Below are 12,097 nucleotides of genomic sequence, written 5' to 3'. Positions count from 1 at the left end.
CATGGTGCACTAAGATTCATAACTGGCTGTAACTATCGTACCCACTACTGCACCCAGTATTCATTGGGTTAACTGGTCCCCATTAACTTCACACAGACTCTCCCACTGGTACATTTTCATCTTTAAATCACTTCCTGGTCTGCTGCCTTCATACATCTCCTCCTACATGTCTCTGTGTGAGTGCAGCTACAGCGTGCGCTCTCAGGACATCATTACCTGCAGTGTTCCCTCAGTGAGGACTGAACTAGACAAAAGGACCTTCTCCTCCGCTCCTGACAGTCTGTGTTGATGCTGTTTGTGCAGAGTGCTTTTGCCCTGTTCACAGGGGGGGGGCACCCTGCTTGTATAATGGTAGGGGAACCACTGGATTCAGTGTTTACGGGGCATTGTGCTCAGCTACCATCTCTCCAAATTTTACTTTAATATCTTTAAAAGTGGCTGATTTATATTTTGTTTCAATGAGAAAAATGGCATCTTCGTTTGCAAATTATGTCGCCATGGTAACTCGAAACACCAGTAAAAGTAACGGCACACATCACGGTGCCAAGCGGATCGTTTTGATATAACATTTGTTGGGGGTGCGCGTTGTGGTTCAGGCTGCATTAAAGTTGATGGAAGAGCCAGACCCTTGTCAGGTGGATAACAACAGGTGGCTGCCTTCAGGCAGTCTCCAATAAATGGCAGCCCGTCCCTACAAAACTATTTACAAACTAGCCGGTAGGATGACGTGGCACAGCAGGTCCGGTGTGGGTGGTTGAGATGCACAAACGAACGAACGACGTCACTTATGCAGCTCATCTTACTGCGGCACCAGTGTCCGCTTCAGGCAGTCGATCCCAGTTCAGCTCATCGGTTTATGGTCCAGTTGCAGCTGGGTATCTGGACACCAACATTACATGCAAGCACACAACACCCCTAATGACCGCAGGTGTAACGGACCCAAATGGCACCGTCATTTCTCATCATGAGGTGATCGGTCTAAAACGTGTCTCTGCAGCGATCTACCAAGTGAAGCTGAACATGATCTTCACAGCAGAGCAGGAGCAGAAGCAGGCGGGACGAGGAGGACTGAGGAGGCCCGGGTCTGTTCCAGGTGAGCTGGAGCTCTTGCAGGAATCCGACGATCACAATTGTTTCTCTGCAAGTCAGTGTTGCCTCTGCACATCGTTGAACTGGATGAAGGGTTTCCTGGCTCTGGACTGCCATGGAAACTGCACTTTGTCTTTAAATCTCTTCTAGTTGTTGGTATATGTGAAGGTGTAAAGTTCTGTTGTCGTCGTGATGCTGATGCTCTTCAGAAGTTTGACTCAGAATTCTGTTTTCTTTTGTTTTTCAGTTTTTTGGACTGGTTGAACCCAGAATCTTTCAACTCTGCAGAAGCTGCAGACGATGCAGTGAGACATCAGACTTCTATTAAAGTTGCTGTTAAAAGTTGTCTAAATGTTGAGAAGGAAGAAAATAACTTATCGAAGCTAAAGCTAAACGGTTTTAGTAAAATATTACCTAGATCAGTGGTTCCCAACCACCGGGGCCGCACAGGGGAAAAAAACACTTTTATTTTGAAAAATCACGGGATTGTCTCCACATCTGTCAATGACACTTGACGCAGGTACACAAGTGTTAAGTTTCTGTTTCTGTTGGACGCATGCGCAGGTTGGTGCTACATCGCCCGTTCGGGTGGAGTAATTCAGCTGCGTGTTCTGGAGCAGACCGGACAGGAGGAGGCGCACGGCCGTGTGCACATTTGAAGGGTCACTGCATATTTTACAACCCGCCTGACAAAGAGCGACTGTAAAACTATGAACTAAATAAAACTAATTTTAAACAAAGCTTCCTAATATCACATCAGAGCTGTTCCTTCGCATTTCTGCTTCTGCTCTTTAAAAAAATCTAAAAAAAGTTCAAAGTCCTGGGAAATCTTATTAAAAAACACATATAATTAGTTTTGCATTATACATAAGTTCCTGCGCTTTTGTGAACAATCGGATGTGAATCATTGTGGAGCAGGGAGGAGGAGGACGAGGCTCGGCTGACCCCGGTGTGGGAAATACTAATGAAATGAGAAATGATCCTGCACTTAATACACTTATAAATCACACAAAGTGATTAAAAGTACATCTGAAATACAGGTGCTGGTCATTAAATTAGAATATTGTGAAAAAGTTGATTTATTTCAGTAATTCCATTCAAAAAGTGAAACTTGTATATTCGTTCGTTACACACAGACTGATGCATTTTAAACGTTTTTCTTTTAATGTTGTTGTTTATAACTGACAATGAAGCAACTGACAAATCAACAAATTCAATTTGTCCTGAAGTGAACGCCCCTCACCTGCAGAGCTGCAGCAGTTTACCTGCAGAGCTGCAGCAGTTTACGAACGCTTTGCAGTCATTTCAATAATGAGTTTACATCTTTTGTTTCATGTTAATCTACTGTAATAAACCTTTGTAAAATGCACCAGAATGCAGGAAATGGCATCTACTTTATCTAAAATTCTCTGGAGTAGGACCCTCAGACCCCTCCCCACCCCCGGTCCGTGAAAATATAGTCTGACATTAAACCGGTCCGTGACTCAATAAAGGTTGGGGACCACTGATCTAAAGTTTGATTAGTCAGTTTCCTTTCACTTCAGATTTATTTGTATTGGTAATAAAAACGATAACGAGGCACTTCAATGTTTGTTCCATCAGTAGGAGTTCAGTAGACAGGGCGCCTGGTTCTGTTGACGGGCGCCTGGTTCTGTTGACCGGGCGCCTGGTTCTGTTGACGGTGCAGGGCGCCCTCCTTGTATAATGGTAGGGGAAACGCTGCAGTGTTTGGTAATTACAGGGTTTTCTAAGCACCGTCATCTTTTAACTTGGGTTTGTAATTAAACTATGTTATCATTTGTTGTGACCGTGTCTTTGGCGTTTGTCTGGCCTCGTTGTGTTTTTCAGATTAGTCCCAGTGACCCTAGGATGAGTGGGATTCTGGTCCACTCAGCCCATCTGGAGGAGCCCTGTAATAACTTGGAAGACGCGCCCATCACAGATGTTCTCCGACAGGTAAACAATATCGTGCTTGGGGTGCTGGAGTCGAGCTGTTGTATGAAGACGAGAACAAAACAAGAAAAGAACAACGCAGCATTTGGTATTAAATGAGTAGTAAAGCACAATAATGGAGGACCACTAAAGTGTTGCTGCTGTACATAGTTGGTCATGAAGATAATGGCCTCAGGCAAAGATTAGGACAAGACTATGGGCTTAAACATATCTCATTGTATTTTAAAATCAAATTCAGCATTTCTTCATGCTCCTAAGGTACAGTCAGTGTTTGAACTGTCCCGTCACTGATTTTGGAGTTGTAAAGTTATAAGTGAGGCACAAACACATTCTGATCATATAAGAAACATTAAAATAATCTAAAGGCCTAGCAGTCTTAATGGAACGTGTATTTCCTGCCCCCTTTCGTACCAGAGTCTAGACTACGATCATCTTATGGTGAGAAGTAATGAAGTTGTTTGGGTCAAACGTTGCGGTTAATGTTGTTCATAATTTCGTGACTTTACCAGGACTATTGGAGAAGGGCTGCCATAACAGTACAGTTCCAAACCGTGTCAATTTTTCTGACAGTCCAACAAACACCTTTGGTGGCGCGTGATAGTCTTATAGTTTTATAATAAAAAAAATTAATGCCACAGGTGTTTTATTGAGTCTTTAGAACTTGTGAAAAGGAAACGTTGTTTTTCCTTTAATCTCAGTTTAAACCTGACTTAATTTCTGGTTTGTCTCCAGGTGTTGCGGAAGAAAAATTACTGCACTTTGTCTCCAGCTGATTGTTACAGCTGGCCAGCTGTGGCTCGTGGATACAACACTGTCATTATCTCCAACAATGCAGCGCAGCCAATTAGCTACCTTGCCCCCCTCCTCTCACACATCCAACTGAACTCTATCTTCACTTCCCCCACCTCTAGTTTAGGGGTGAGTACACAGACTTCTGGTACTTTTTCCAAATGTTTTGTAAAACCAAACCATTCTTGATGTTTCTACATGTAGCCGATAGCAGTGGTGCTGTGTCCAGGCTGGGAGAGGGCTCAGGTGGTTTACGACATGCTGGAGGAGACCAAAGTTTACCAAATCCTCCACCCAGTCGTCATCCTGCTGGGCGTGGGCAAGAACGAAGCTAAAGCTGCAAAAATTCCACAAAACTGTAAGCACAATGTAATCCCATTCTGGTGGTAGTCACTGGGCACTTTTACAAACCAGTTCAAGCTTCCTGGCTGTCTCGGTGTGATTTCTGAATTGACTGAGGTAGAGACGCACCGATCCACTTTTTCTTTTTTACTTCCGATCCCGATACCTACATCTGATATCTATCAGTACCGTTCCAATATCGTCATTATTATTGATTTTATATGAAGCTGTAATAATCTCCTTTCTACAGGCGAGTACGGTTTGTACAAATATATGCACGCATGTCCAAAAAGGCAACTTAAGGTAAGTATAAGGTCAGGAGAGCTCGGTCCCAGAGTTAGTGAGCAGAACCACCCCGCGCCACCGCCAGCTGTGGTGCGCATTAAGTTTAGTTTTAGAGATTAATATGTTTATAGATTTGTTTTATAGGTTTAGAGATTAATATCTTTTGCTTTTTGTTTGTGAAACAAGGTCAGAGGAAGCTGGTTCTGGTTCGGTGGATTGGACCCGGTGTTACACCATACTCTGTGACCTGCAACAGTGCAACACCGCCCCCTACGGTCATACATTGGTCACATAATATGACGTCACTACGGATACTCGACGTTACATTTTTAACCTGGATAGATGTCCTAGCAATCGATGTGTAGATTACTCGAGTACTCTGTTAATGCCCTAGTGAGGGGACGGTTTAATTTAATTTTTATTCTGGTTTATCTTTTTTTTTTTTTTTTTTTAAGTCCAACCAAGGACTGGGTTTGCAAATTAGCCTGTGGTTAGAAAACCTTCATACAAAACAAAGGTTGCTTTGTTTTTATCATGTAACGTTTATCGTGCTGTCCTCGATCAAATAAACTTGAAGGGAGGAAAAAAAAAATGCGTAAAAACAGGAAATCGTGTTAACAGGAAAAATCCAATGCTGAAAACAAATATGATGCAACTGTAAGAGCTTCAGATTGACTGTCAGTATTTATTAAATCCAGGACAGATAATCATAAGATCAATAACATGCATGCTAGGCTGCAATAGCCCCTTATCCACAGGGCCGGTTCTTGTTGGACCCTGTTGTGTCTGATTCTGGTGGGACTTCTTTTTTTCTGTCTCCACAGTGCCCATAGTTCCCGTTTAGTGGGTGGATTCTTAATATCAACACACTTTACCAGCTGGTGGCGCTAGTGCTACATTAAGCTCTTTTCTAAGCACCACTAACATGTATTAGAAGAAGAAGAGCCAGAAAACACACAACCAAAATGGATGACCTCCTTGATCTCCGCCCTCCACCAATGAATACGCCCCCTGACCAATCAGTGACCTACAGTGCGCTGATGTCACATCTAGACCCAACAAGAACCAGACCTGGGACCTCAGAGAAGTAGGTCCCAAAAATGGGGTGGGTTCCACCGCTGAAGGCACTGTGGATAAACCACGCAATCGGTCCGAACTAGTTACATAGGAGCCCCAAAAGGCCCTGTGGATAAGGGGCTTTTCAGGCCCAGGCCTCCCTTCCAAAAGAGATCTGTGATCTCCATGGGATTTGCCTGGTTAAAGGTTAATAATAAAGGGTCAACTTCTGTAACAACTGTCCTCCAAATAAAATACAAAAGGAGCAACAAATCAAGGTTTTCAAAATGCTTCGTTTTCTACAACTGATGGCCGTTGGTCATCAAGTACGATGACGTTCAGCAACTTCTCAGTAATCCCTTTGGCTTTCACGTTGTCCAGTGGAAGTTTACTTTGCTGTTGGAACGACTCCAGAAGTGATTTCTGCCGACTCCTTTCGTCTTTCTCCCACCTGGCTAATCGATCCCCGTGCTTTTTCAAATGTTTGATTAAGTTCCTTGTATTGTTGGTCACGATGGAGCTTCTTCCTCTTGGTACAGCGGCTCTGCAGACATTGCACGTTGCTGTGGCGTTTCTAGTGTAAAATATTTCCACACAGCGAACATGTTGCGATGAAAAGCTGGTTAGCCGTTAGCCACAGTGCTGCTCAGTCCTCATGTATTTATTCACGTTGTAGCTGGCTGCAAACTATGAAATGGATTTCCTGAATGTGAGGCGGGGCTTATTACTCTGGGTTCATGAGACACGCCTCCGTTAAAGAAATCCATTCCATAGTTTGAAGCCAACCTTCAGAGCAGCCGGCAGGGAACCACATGTGGAGATGTTTCATCAGACACAGACATGCATCATGGATCGGAAATCTCTGCAGGTTGGATCGGAAAATTCTGATACATAAATTATGCTGGTATCAGAACCCGATACCAATACTGGATCTTACATTCAACAGTCCTGGGGAGTTCACAACATGGTGTAGAGGGGTAATGATATACTGGTTTTACTGTATTCCCCGCCACAGAGAATTGTTCACATGGAAACGCATTTGGACATTTGTTAATTTTTTACACGCAGCGATCTTTATCGAGGGGTGGGTGGTTCCACTCGGGAGGGCAATGGCACATCTGAGTAATGTCCCACTGGTTTACATACAGGGCCAGGACTTGAACACTTTACTGCAGCCAGTCCGTACACGGTGCTTCCCCATAGTTGCATCAACTTTTTGGCTTCAGTCCCGTCTTTAAGTAGAATAAAATATTCTCATTAGTGCTCCACATCAGCACAGCTGGATTTCAAAGATTCAAGAATGTTTTGTCGTCATACCAGCTCACATTTGCATGTCTGTGGTACGAAATTCGGACTCAGGTCCCAGATCAAGAAGCTTTGCAATTAACAAATTAATAAATACAAAAGATTACAAATATATAATAAGATTATTATTATTTTTTTAAGTAAGATGAAGCTGAATTAAGTGCAGCTCGAGTTCAGCAGTCTGACAGCTGCCGGGAAGAAACTGTTTCTGAGTCTGGTGGTCTTGCTCTGAATGCTCCTCGGTCGCCTGCTTGAGGGGAGAGGCTTGAACAGACTGTGCAGGATGAGTGGAGTCCTTCATGAAGCGGAGCGCTCTCCCCCTGCATTGTGAAGTGTCCAAGGTGGTGGGAAGGCTGCTCCCCACAGTCTTCTGTGCAGCCTCCACCACCCTGCAGGAGACTGTGGGGAGCACAGTGTTTTGGTCCAAGCCTCTTTTGGTTCTGTGAAGCTGGCTTTATATCTGAAGACTATCTTCTCTGCTGGAAGTGGACAGCTTCGTTAATTATTTATGAACAGGCAGAGGCATTTTAAAACACTGTTTAATGAAAGTGCTTAGCTAGTGACCCCAGAATTCAACTTATTAAAGCAAGTGTTAGTTTTCTGTTTATTTGTCATTTGTCTTAATTTTCTTTTCAACAGGCCTTCTTTTAGTGACCAACCCCTTCACTCTGGTCCGTCTGCTGTCCTGCCACTGTTTCATGTTCTTACGGATGTACCACCTGATTCTAGATGATGCTGAGGAGCTTTTTGCTCTTGCTCCTGATCAGGTACGTGTTCGTTAGTTCTTACTCAAAAAGTCTCAAACTCATTTTAACAATCCAGACATCTCTGCTGTTGATGGATGCTATGTGTTGTCCTAGTTCTGGTATTCATATGCAGGAGGTAGTAGTTTCCACTTCAGAGTAAAAGGCTAGTGGCAGTTTATTTCAGTGTTGCCTCCACTATTATACAAGCAGGGCACACCGCCCTGTCAACCTAACCGAACACTCACATCAACAACTGGTGGCACTAAGCTAGCAGGGCGTGCTAGCTACAAAGCTAGTTAGCGCTCCACTACCCTCATGCCCCACCTCCCCCCACTCGAAAACTGTTGGTACAAAGTCTATATTTGTATGTGTAAATAAAATAATCCAGCCACCCTGATCATTTGACAAATCTACTTGTTCTCGTTTCAACTCCTACTCACTTGAATATTCTCATTCAATACCAGTTTTTCAAAACACTCATTCCATAAAATTACCAACATTTACCGTTTAAATCCCTCTGTGACAGGGACATCGGCGTACTTGTCATCGCGTAGTAATTAAGTTATCACACAATTACATTTTATATGGAGTACCTTGTAATTGTAACCAATTACACTGTCCTTACAGATGGAAACCATCTTGCAACATTTCCAGAAGGTGACTTGCAGTGAGGAGCAGACGAGTCCCAGTCCCAAGCAGCTTGTTGCAGTGGCGAAACGGTGGACCGATCACATGGAGAGCCTGATAGGCAGTCACATGCCTTCACCATACATTATCATAAGTGTTCCTGAAGAAGCTGCCCTCTACGGGAATGTACAACAGGTCAGTCAAATCGTACCTGATTTATGTATCTTGTCAAATATAAAATACAATCATTGTACCTGTCAACACAAAGACTCAGGTTATTAAACTGTACTGTGTCATTATCAGATGTATTTTCCAAAGACTTCAGATTTACTTGTTTATGGGGCGGCTGTGCCTGAGTGGTTAGATCAGTCATCCTCCAATACAAGAGTTGGGGGTTCGACTCCACCAGCAATGGCATGCCGAAGTGCTCCTGGACAAGACACTGAACCTTCAATGTGTGTCCCATCGGTGTATGAATGTGATAAAGCTCTGATTAATCTCTTTAGAATTATTTGTTCAATTAGCTTCGTACAGATCTAGTATAGAGCTGTATGAATGGGTGAATGAGGCACAGATTGTTGTAAAGCTCTTTGAGTATCTTGATAAGATAGAAAGGTGCTATACAAGTACAGTCCATTTACCATATACTTAACATTAATATTTGAAAGCATTGAAAATTAAGAAATTACTAACTTTTCTAGTAACATAGTAAAGGTCCAGTTTTCAAAACCAATGCATCAACATAATGTCCACAAAGGCTGAACGCAGGTTGTACTGATGCCTGATTCTGTTCCTGTGCAGGCCGTCCTCATGACAGTTGAAAGCAGCAAGGTGTCATCACTGTTGGGTGTGTTGGATTTCAGGCCTGCTGTTGGTCAGAAGTCGTTGATTGTAACGAACTCCGCTCAAGAGGTGGAAGACGTGTTCAAGGTGATACAGCTCCATCTATCAATTGTTTTCTTAGGAAATGTAAGAAGCTGTTTCTAGAGAAGTCCATTTCCTGTTTTACATTCATCAGTCAACTTCTTCTTTCGGCTTTTCCCTCTTCAGGGTCTCCACAGCGAGTCATCCTCCATCTCACTCTGTCCTCTGTCCTCACTCCAACCACCTCCATGTCCTCTCTAACTGCATCCATATGTCTCCTCTTTGTCTTTTTCCTGGCAGCTGCATTTCTAACATCCTTCTACCAATATACCCACTGTCCCTCCTCTGGACATGTCCAAACCACTGTCCCTCCTCTGGACATGTCCAAACCATCTCAGTGTGTCCTCTCTAACTTTAGCTCCCAGTTGTTCAACCTGTGCTGTACCTGATGATCTCATTCCTGAGCTTATCCATCCTTGACACTCATAAGGAGAATCTCAACATCTTCATTTCTGCCACTTCCATCATTGCCTCCCATGTGTGTCCCATCAGTGTATGAATGTGATCTAAAGCTCCGATTATTCTTTGTATAGTGATAGTAGAGTGCTGTATGAACGGATGAACGAGGACACAGATTGTGTTGTAAAGAGCTTTGAGTATCTTAATAAAATAGAAAGGCGCTATACAAATACAGTCCATTTACATTTACCTCTTCAAGTTCTCTTCCACCTGTTCCTTGCTCTCACCACAGATCACAATGTCATCTGCAAACATCATAGTCCATCACCAGAGCAAACAAGAAGGTGCTCAGAGCCGATCCTTGATGCACTCCCACCTCCACCATGAAGCTGTCACTCCTACAGCACATATCACCACTGTCCTGCTGTCCTCATACATGTCCTGCTGTCCTCATACATGTCCTGCTGTCTTCATACATGTCCTACCAGTCTAACATACTTCTCTACCACTCCAGATTTCTTCATACAGCACCACACCTCCTCCCTCAGCACTCTGTCAGATGCTTTTTCTAAATCCACAAAGACACAATGGAGTTCTTTCTGACCCTCTCTGTTCTTCTCCATCAACATCCTCAAAGCAAAGATGGATCTGTGGTGCTCTTTCTTGGCATGAAACCATCCTGCTGATCACAGTCACCTCTCGTCCAAGTCTTGCTTCCACAACTCTCTCCCAGTTCTTCATCGTGTGGCTCATCAACTTAATTCCCCTGTAGTTGCTACAACTCTAAACATCATCCTTGTTCTTAAAAATGGCCACCAGCACACTTCTTCTCCGTTCCTCAGGCATTTTCTCACCCTCAAATATGCCTTTGAATATTTGAGTCAAAACCTCGCTGCCATCATGTTTTTCATTCTTATCAGAACTTTCAGAATTTTGCCCTCACTAATCTTTCCCACTTCCTGGTCCACAGTTTCTATGACCTCTTTTCATTTTCTTCATTTTCTCCTCAGTATACTCCATCTATCTTTCTGTCAGTCTTCTTACTTGTTAGAACATTATCATTTCTACCTTTAACAGTCCTGACCGGTTGCACATTCTTTCCAGCCTGATCCCTCTGTTTTGCCAATTGGTTCAAGTCCTTCTTGCCATCACAGGGACACATGGAGACAAATGAGACAACCATTCACTCTCTCACTCTCACCTAGGGACAGTTTAGAGTTACCAATCAGCCTAACATGCATGTTATTGGTCTGTGGGAAGAAACTGGAGCACCCGGAGAAAACACACGCATACACGGAGAGAACATGCAAACTCCACCCAGAAAGGTCCCCGGTCGGATTTCGATCTGGTGACCATCTCGATGAGCGGTAGCAGCTCTACCAACTGAGCCACCTCGTTGCCCACAATGAAATGTTTTCAATTTTTTTCTATTTATTTTTAAGATTATGCTAAAATATGTTTCCCTATGTTTAAAATCCCTAAGGGCCAAGCTTTACTATTTGAAATCCCAGATTAAATAATTCTTTACATGCATGTCTGACAAGTGACATTAAATTCAGATTGTGATTTTCATTTTAGCCTGTAACTTGTGGTGACCTCAGAACCAAGAAGAAAGACAAATAAAAGGGCAACATTTGTGTAAAAGATCCGTTTTTTATTAGAACCAGCAGTATGAAGCCAGAAGAAAAAACAAAACGTCTGACCCAGCGCTGGTTCTGCTCAGTAATGGGAGCAGAATGTACTCGCTAACTGTAACAAGATACTACAGGAAATGTTGTGGCTGGTTTTATAGTTACAATTTCTTGTCTTTATAGTTGATTGTTTTTTTTTGTTGTTGATCCAGTCAACCCTTGGAGCTGGTTTTGTTGCCGTGTCTGACAGTGTGACACCCACTCCTCTTTATAAGAGTTCATAAAATGTAAAGAAGTGTGGTTAAAGAAATGGGATCAGGTCCTCAAAGTTTTTTGTAATGGCATCTTTTATTGAACTTTCCATTCATCCATTCAATTTGCTTTTCTGTATATGACTTTTCTATAATTATCAATTTCATAAGCATAGTTAAATGTTTATTTTAATTTTTTCCAATTGAGTACTGATTGAACTGACCTGTTTTTCAGGCTGTTGGCAACAAATCAGCCTTCTGTCTGAAGACCCATGAAGGACTGGCTCACCAGTTTGATCTTGTGATGGAGCAGTGGAGGAAGGACATTGGTCCTGGCACTCATGTTATTCTGGGTACAGTTCAAATAAACGTCTGAACTTGAGCACAAGAACCAATCTGACTGAAATTGATCTGTTGTCACTTGTGTTTTTTCTGTGACTTGCAGTTACCACCAATGACTGTCTGAAGTGTCTTGGTATCAAAGATGCAACTTGTCTCATCCACTACGGATTTCCTACCTCTCCCAAAGTGTTTGGCAACAGACTCTTCTGCATGAGTGAAAACTTCAGAAATATGTGTGAAGCAGTAAGTATTGACTTCATCTTCTTTCCTTTACAAAGAGAATCTGTTCATCTAATTATTTAACTATCTGGATAGGCAGTGGCCGTACTTTGTTCAGATGATCAGAGTATTCATGCTG

At 42.9% G+C, this 12,097-nt stretch overlaps 1 protein-coding gene across 1 annotated transcript in view; it reads left to right on the top strand.

Annotated features, from left to right (window-relative positions):
* tdrd12 (tudor domain containing 12) overlaps positions 1-12,097 on the top strand; it is a 38,487-nt gene that overhangs the window by 4,250 nt on the left and 22,140 nt on the right. The window contains 11 exon segments of the mRNA XM_037683072.1: positions 650-717; positions 998-1,093; positions 1,337-1,394; positions 2,938-3,045; positions 3,775-3,960; positions 4,036-4,189; positions 7,459-7,586; positions 8,193-8,387; positions 8,994-9,122; positions 11,633-11,750; positions 11,843-11,981. Coding sequence (XP_037539000.1) covers positions 650-717; positions 998-1,093; positions 1,337-1,394; positions 2,938-3,045; positions 3,775-3,960; positions 4,036-4,189; positions 7,459-7,586; positions 8,193-8,387; positions 8,994-9,122; positions 11,633-11,750; positions 11,843-11,981 — 1,379 coding nt within the window.

Source organism: Nematolebias whitei, chromosome 10 (assembly GCF_014905685.2).
Source record: "Nematolebias whitei isolate Nwh7 chromosome 10, NemWhi1, whole genome shotgun sequence".
NCBI classification, from domain to species: domain Eukaryota; kingdom Metazoa; phylum Chordata; class Actinopteri; order Cyprinodontiformes; family Rivulidae; genus Nematolebias; species Nematolebias whitei.
This window is presented reverse-complemented; position numbering and strand designations above follow the sequence as displayed.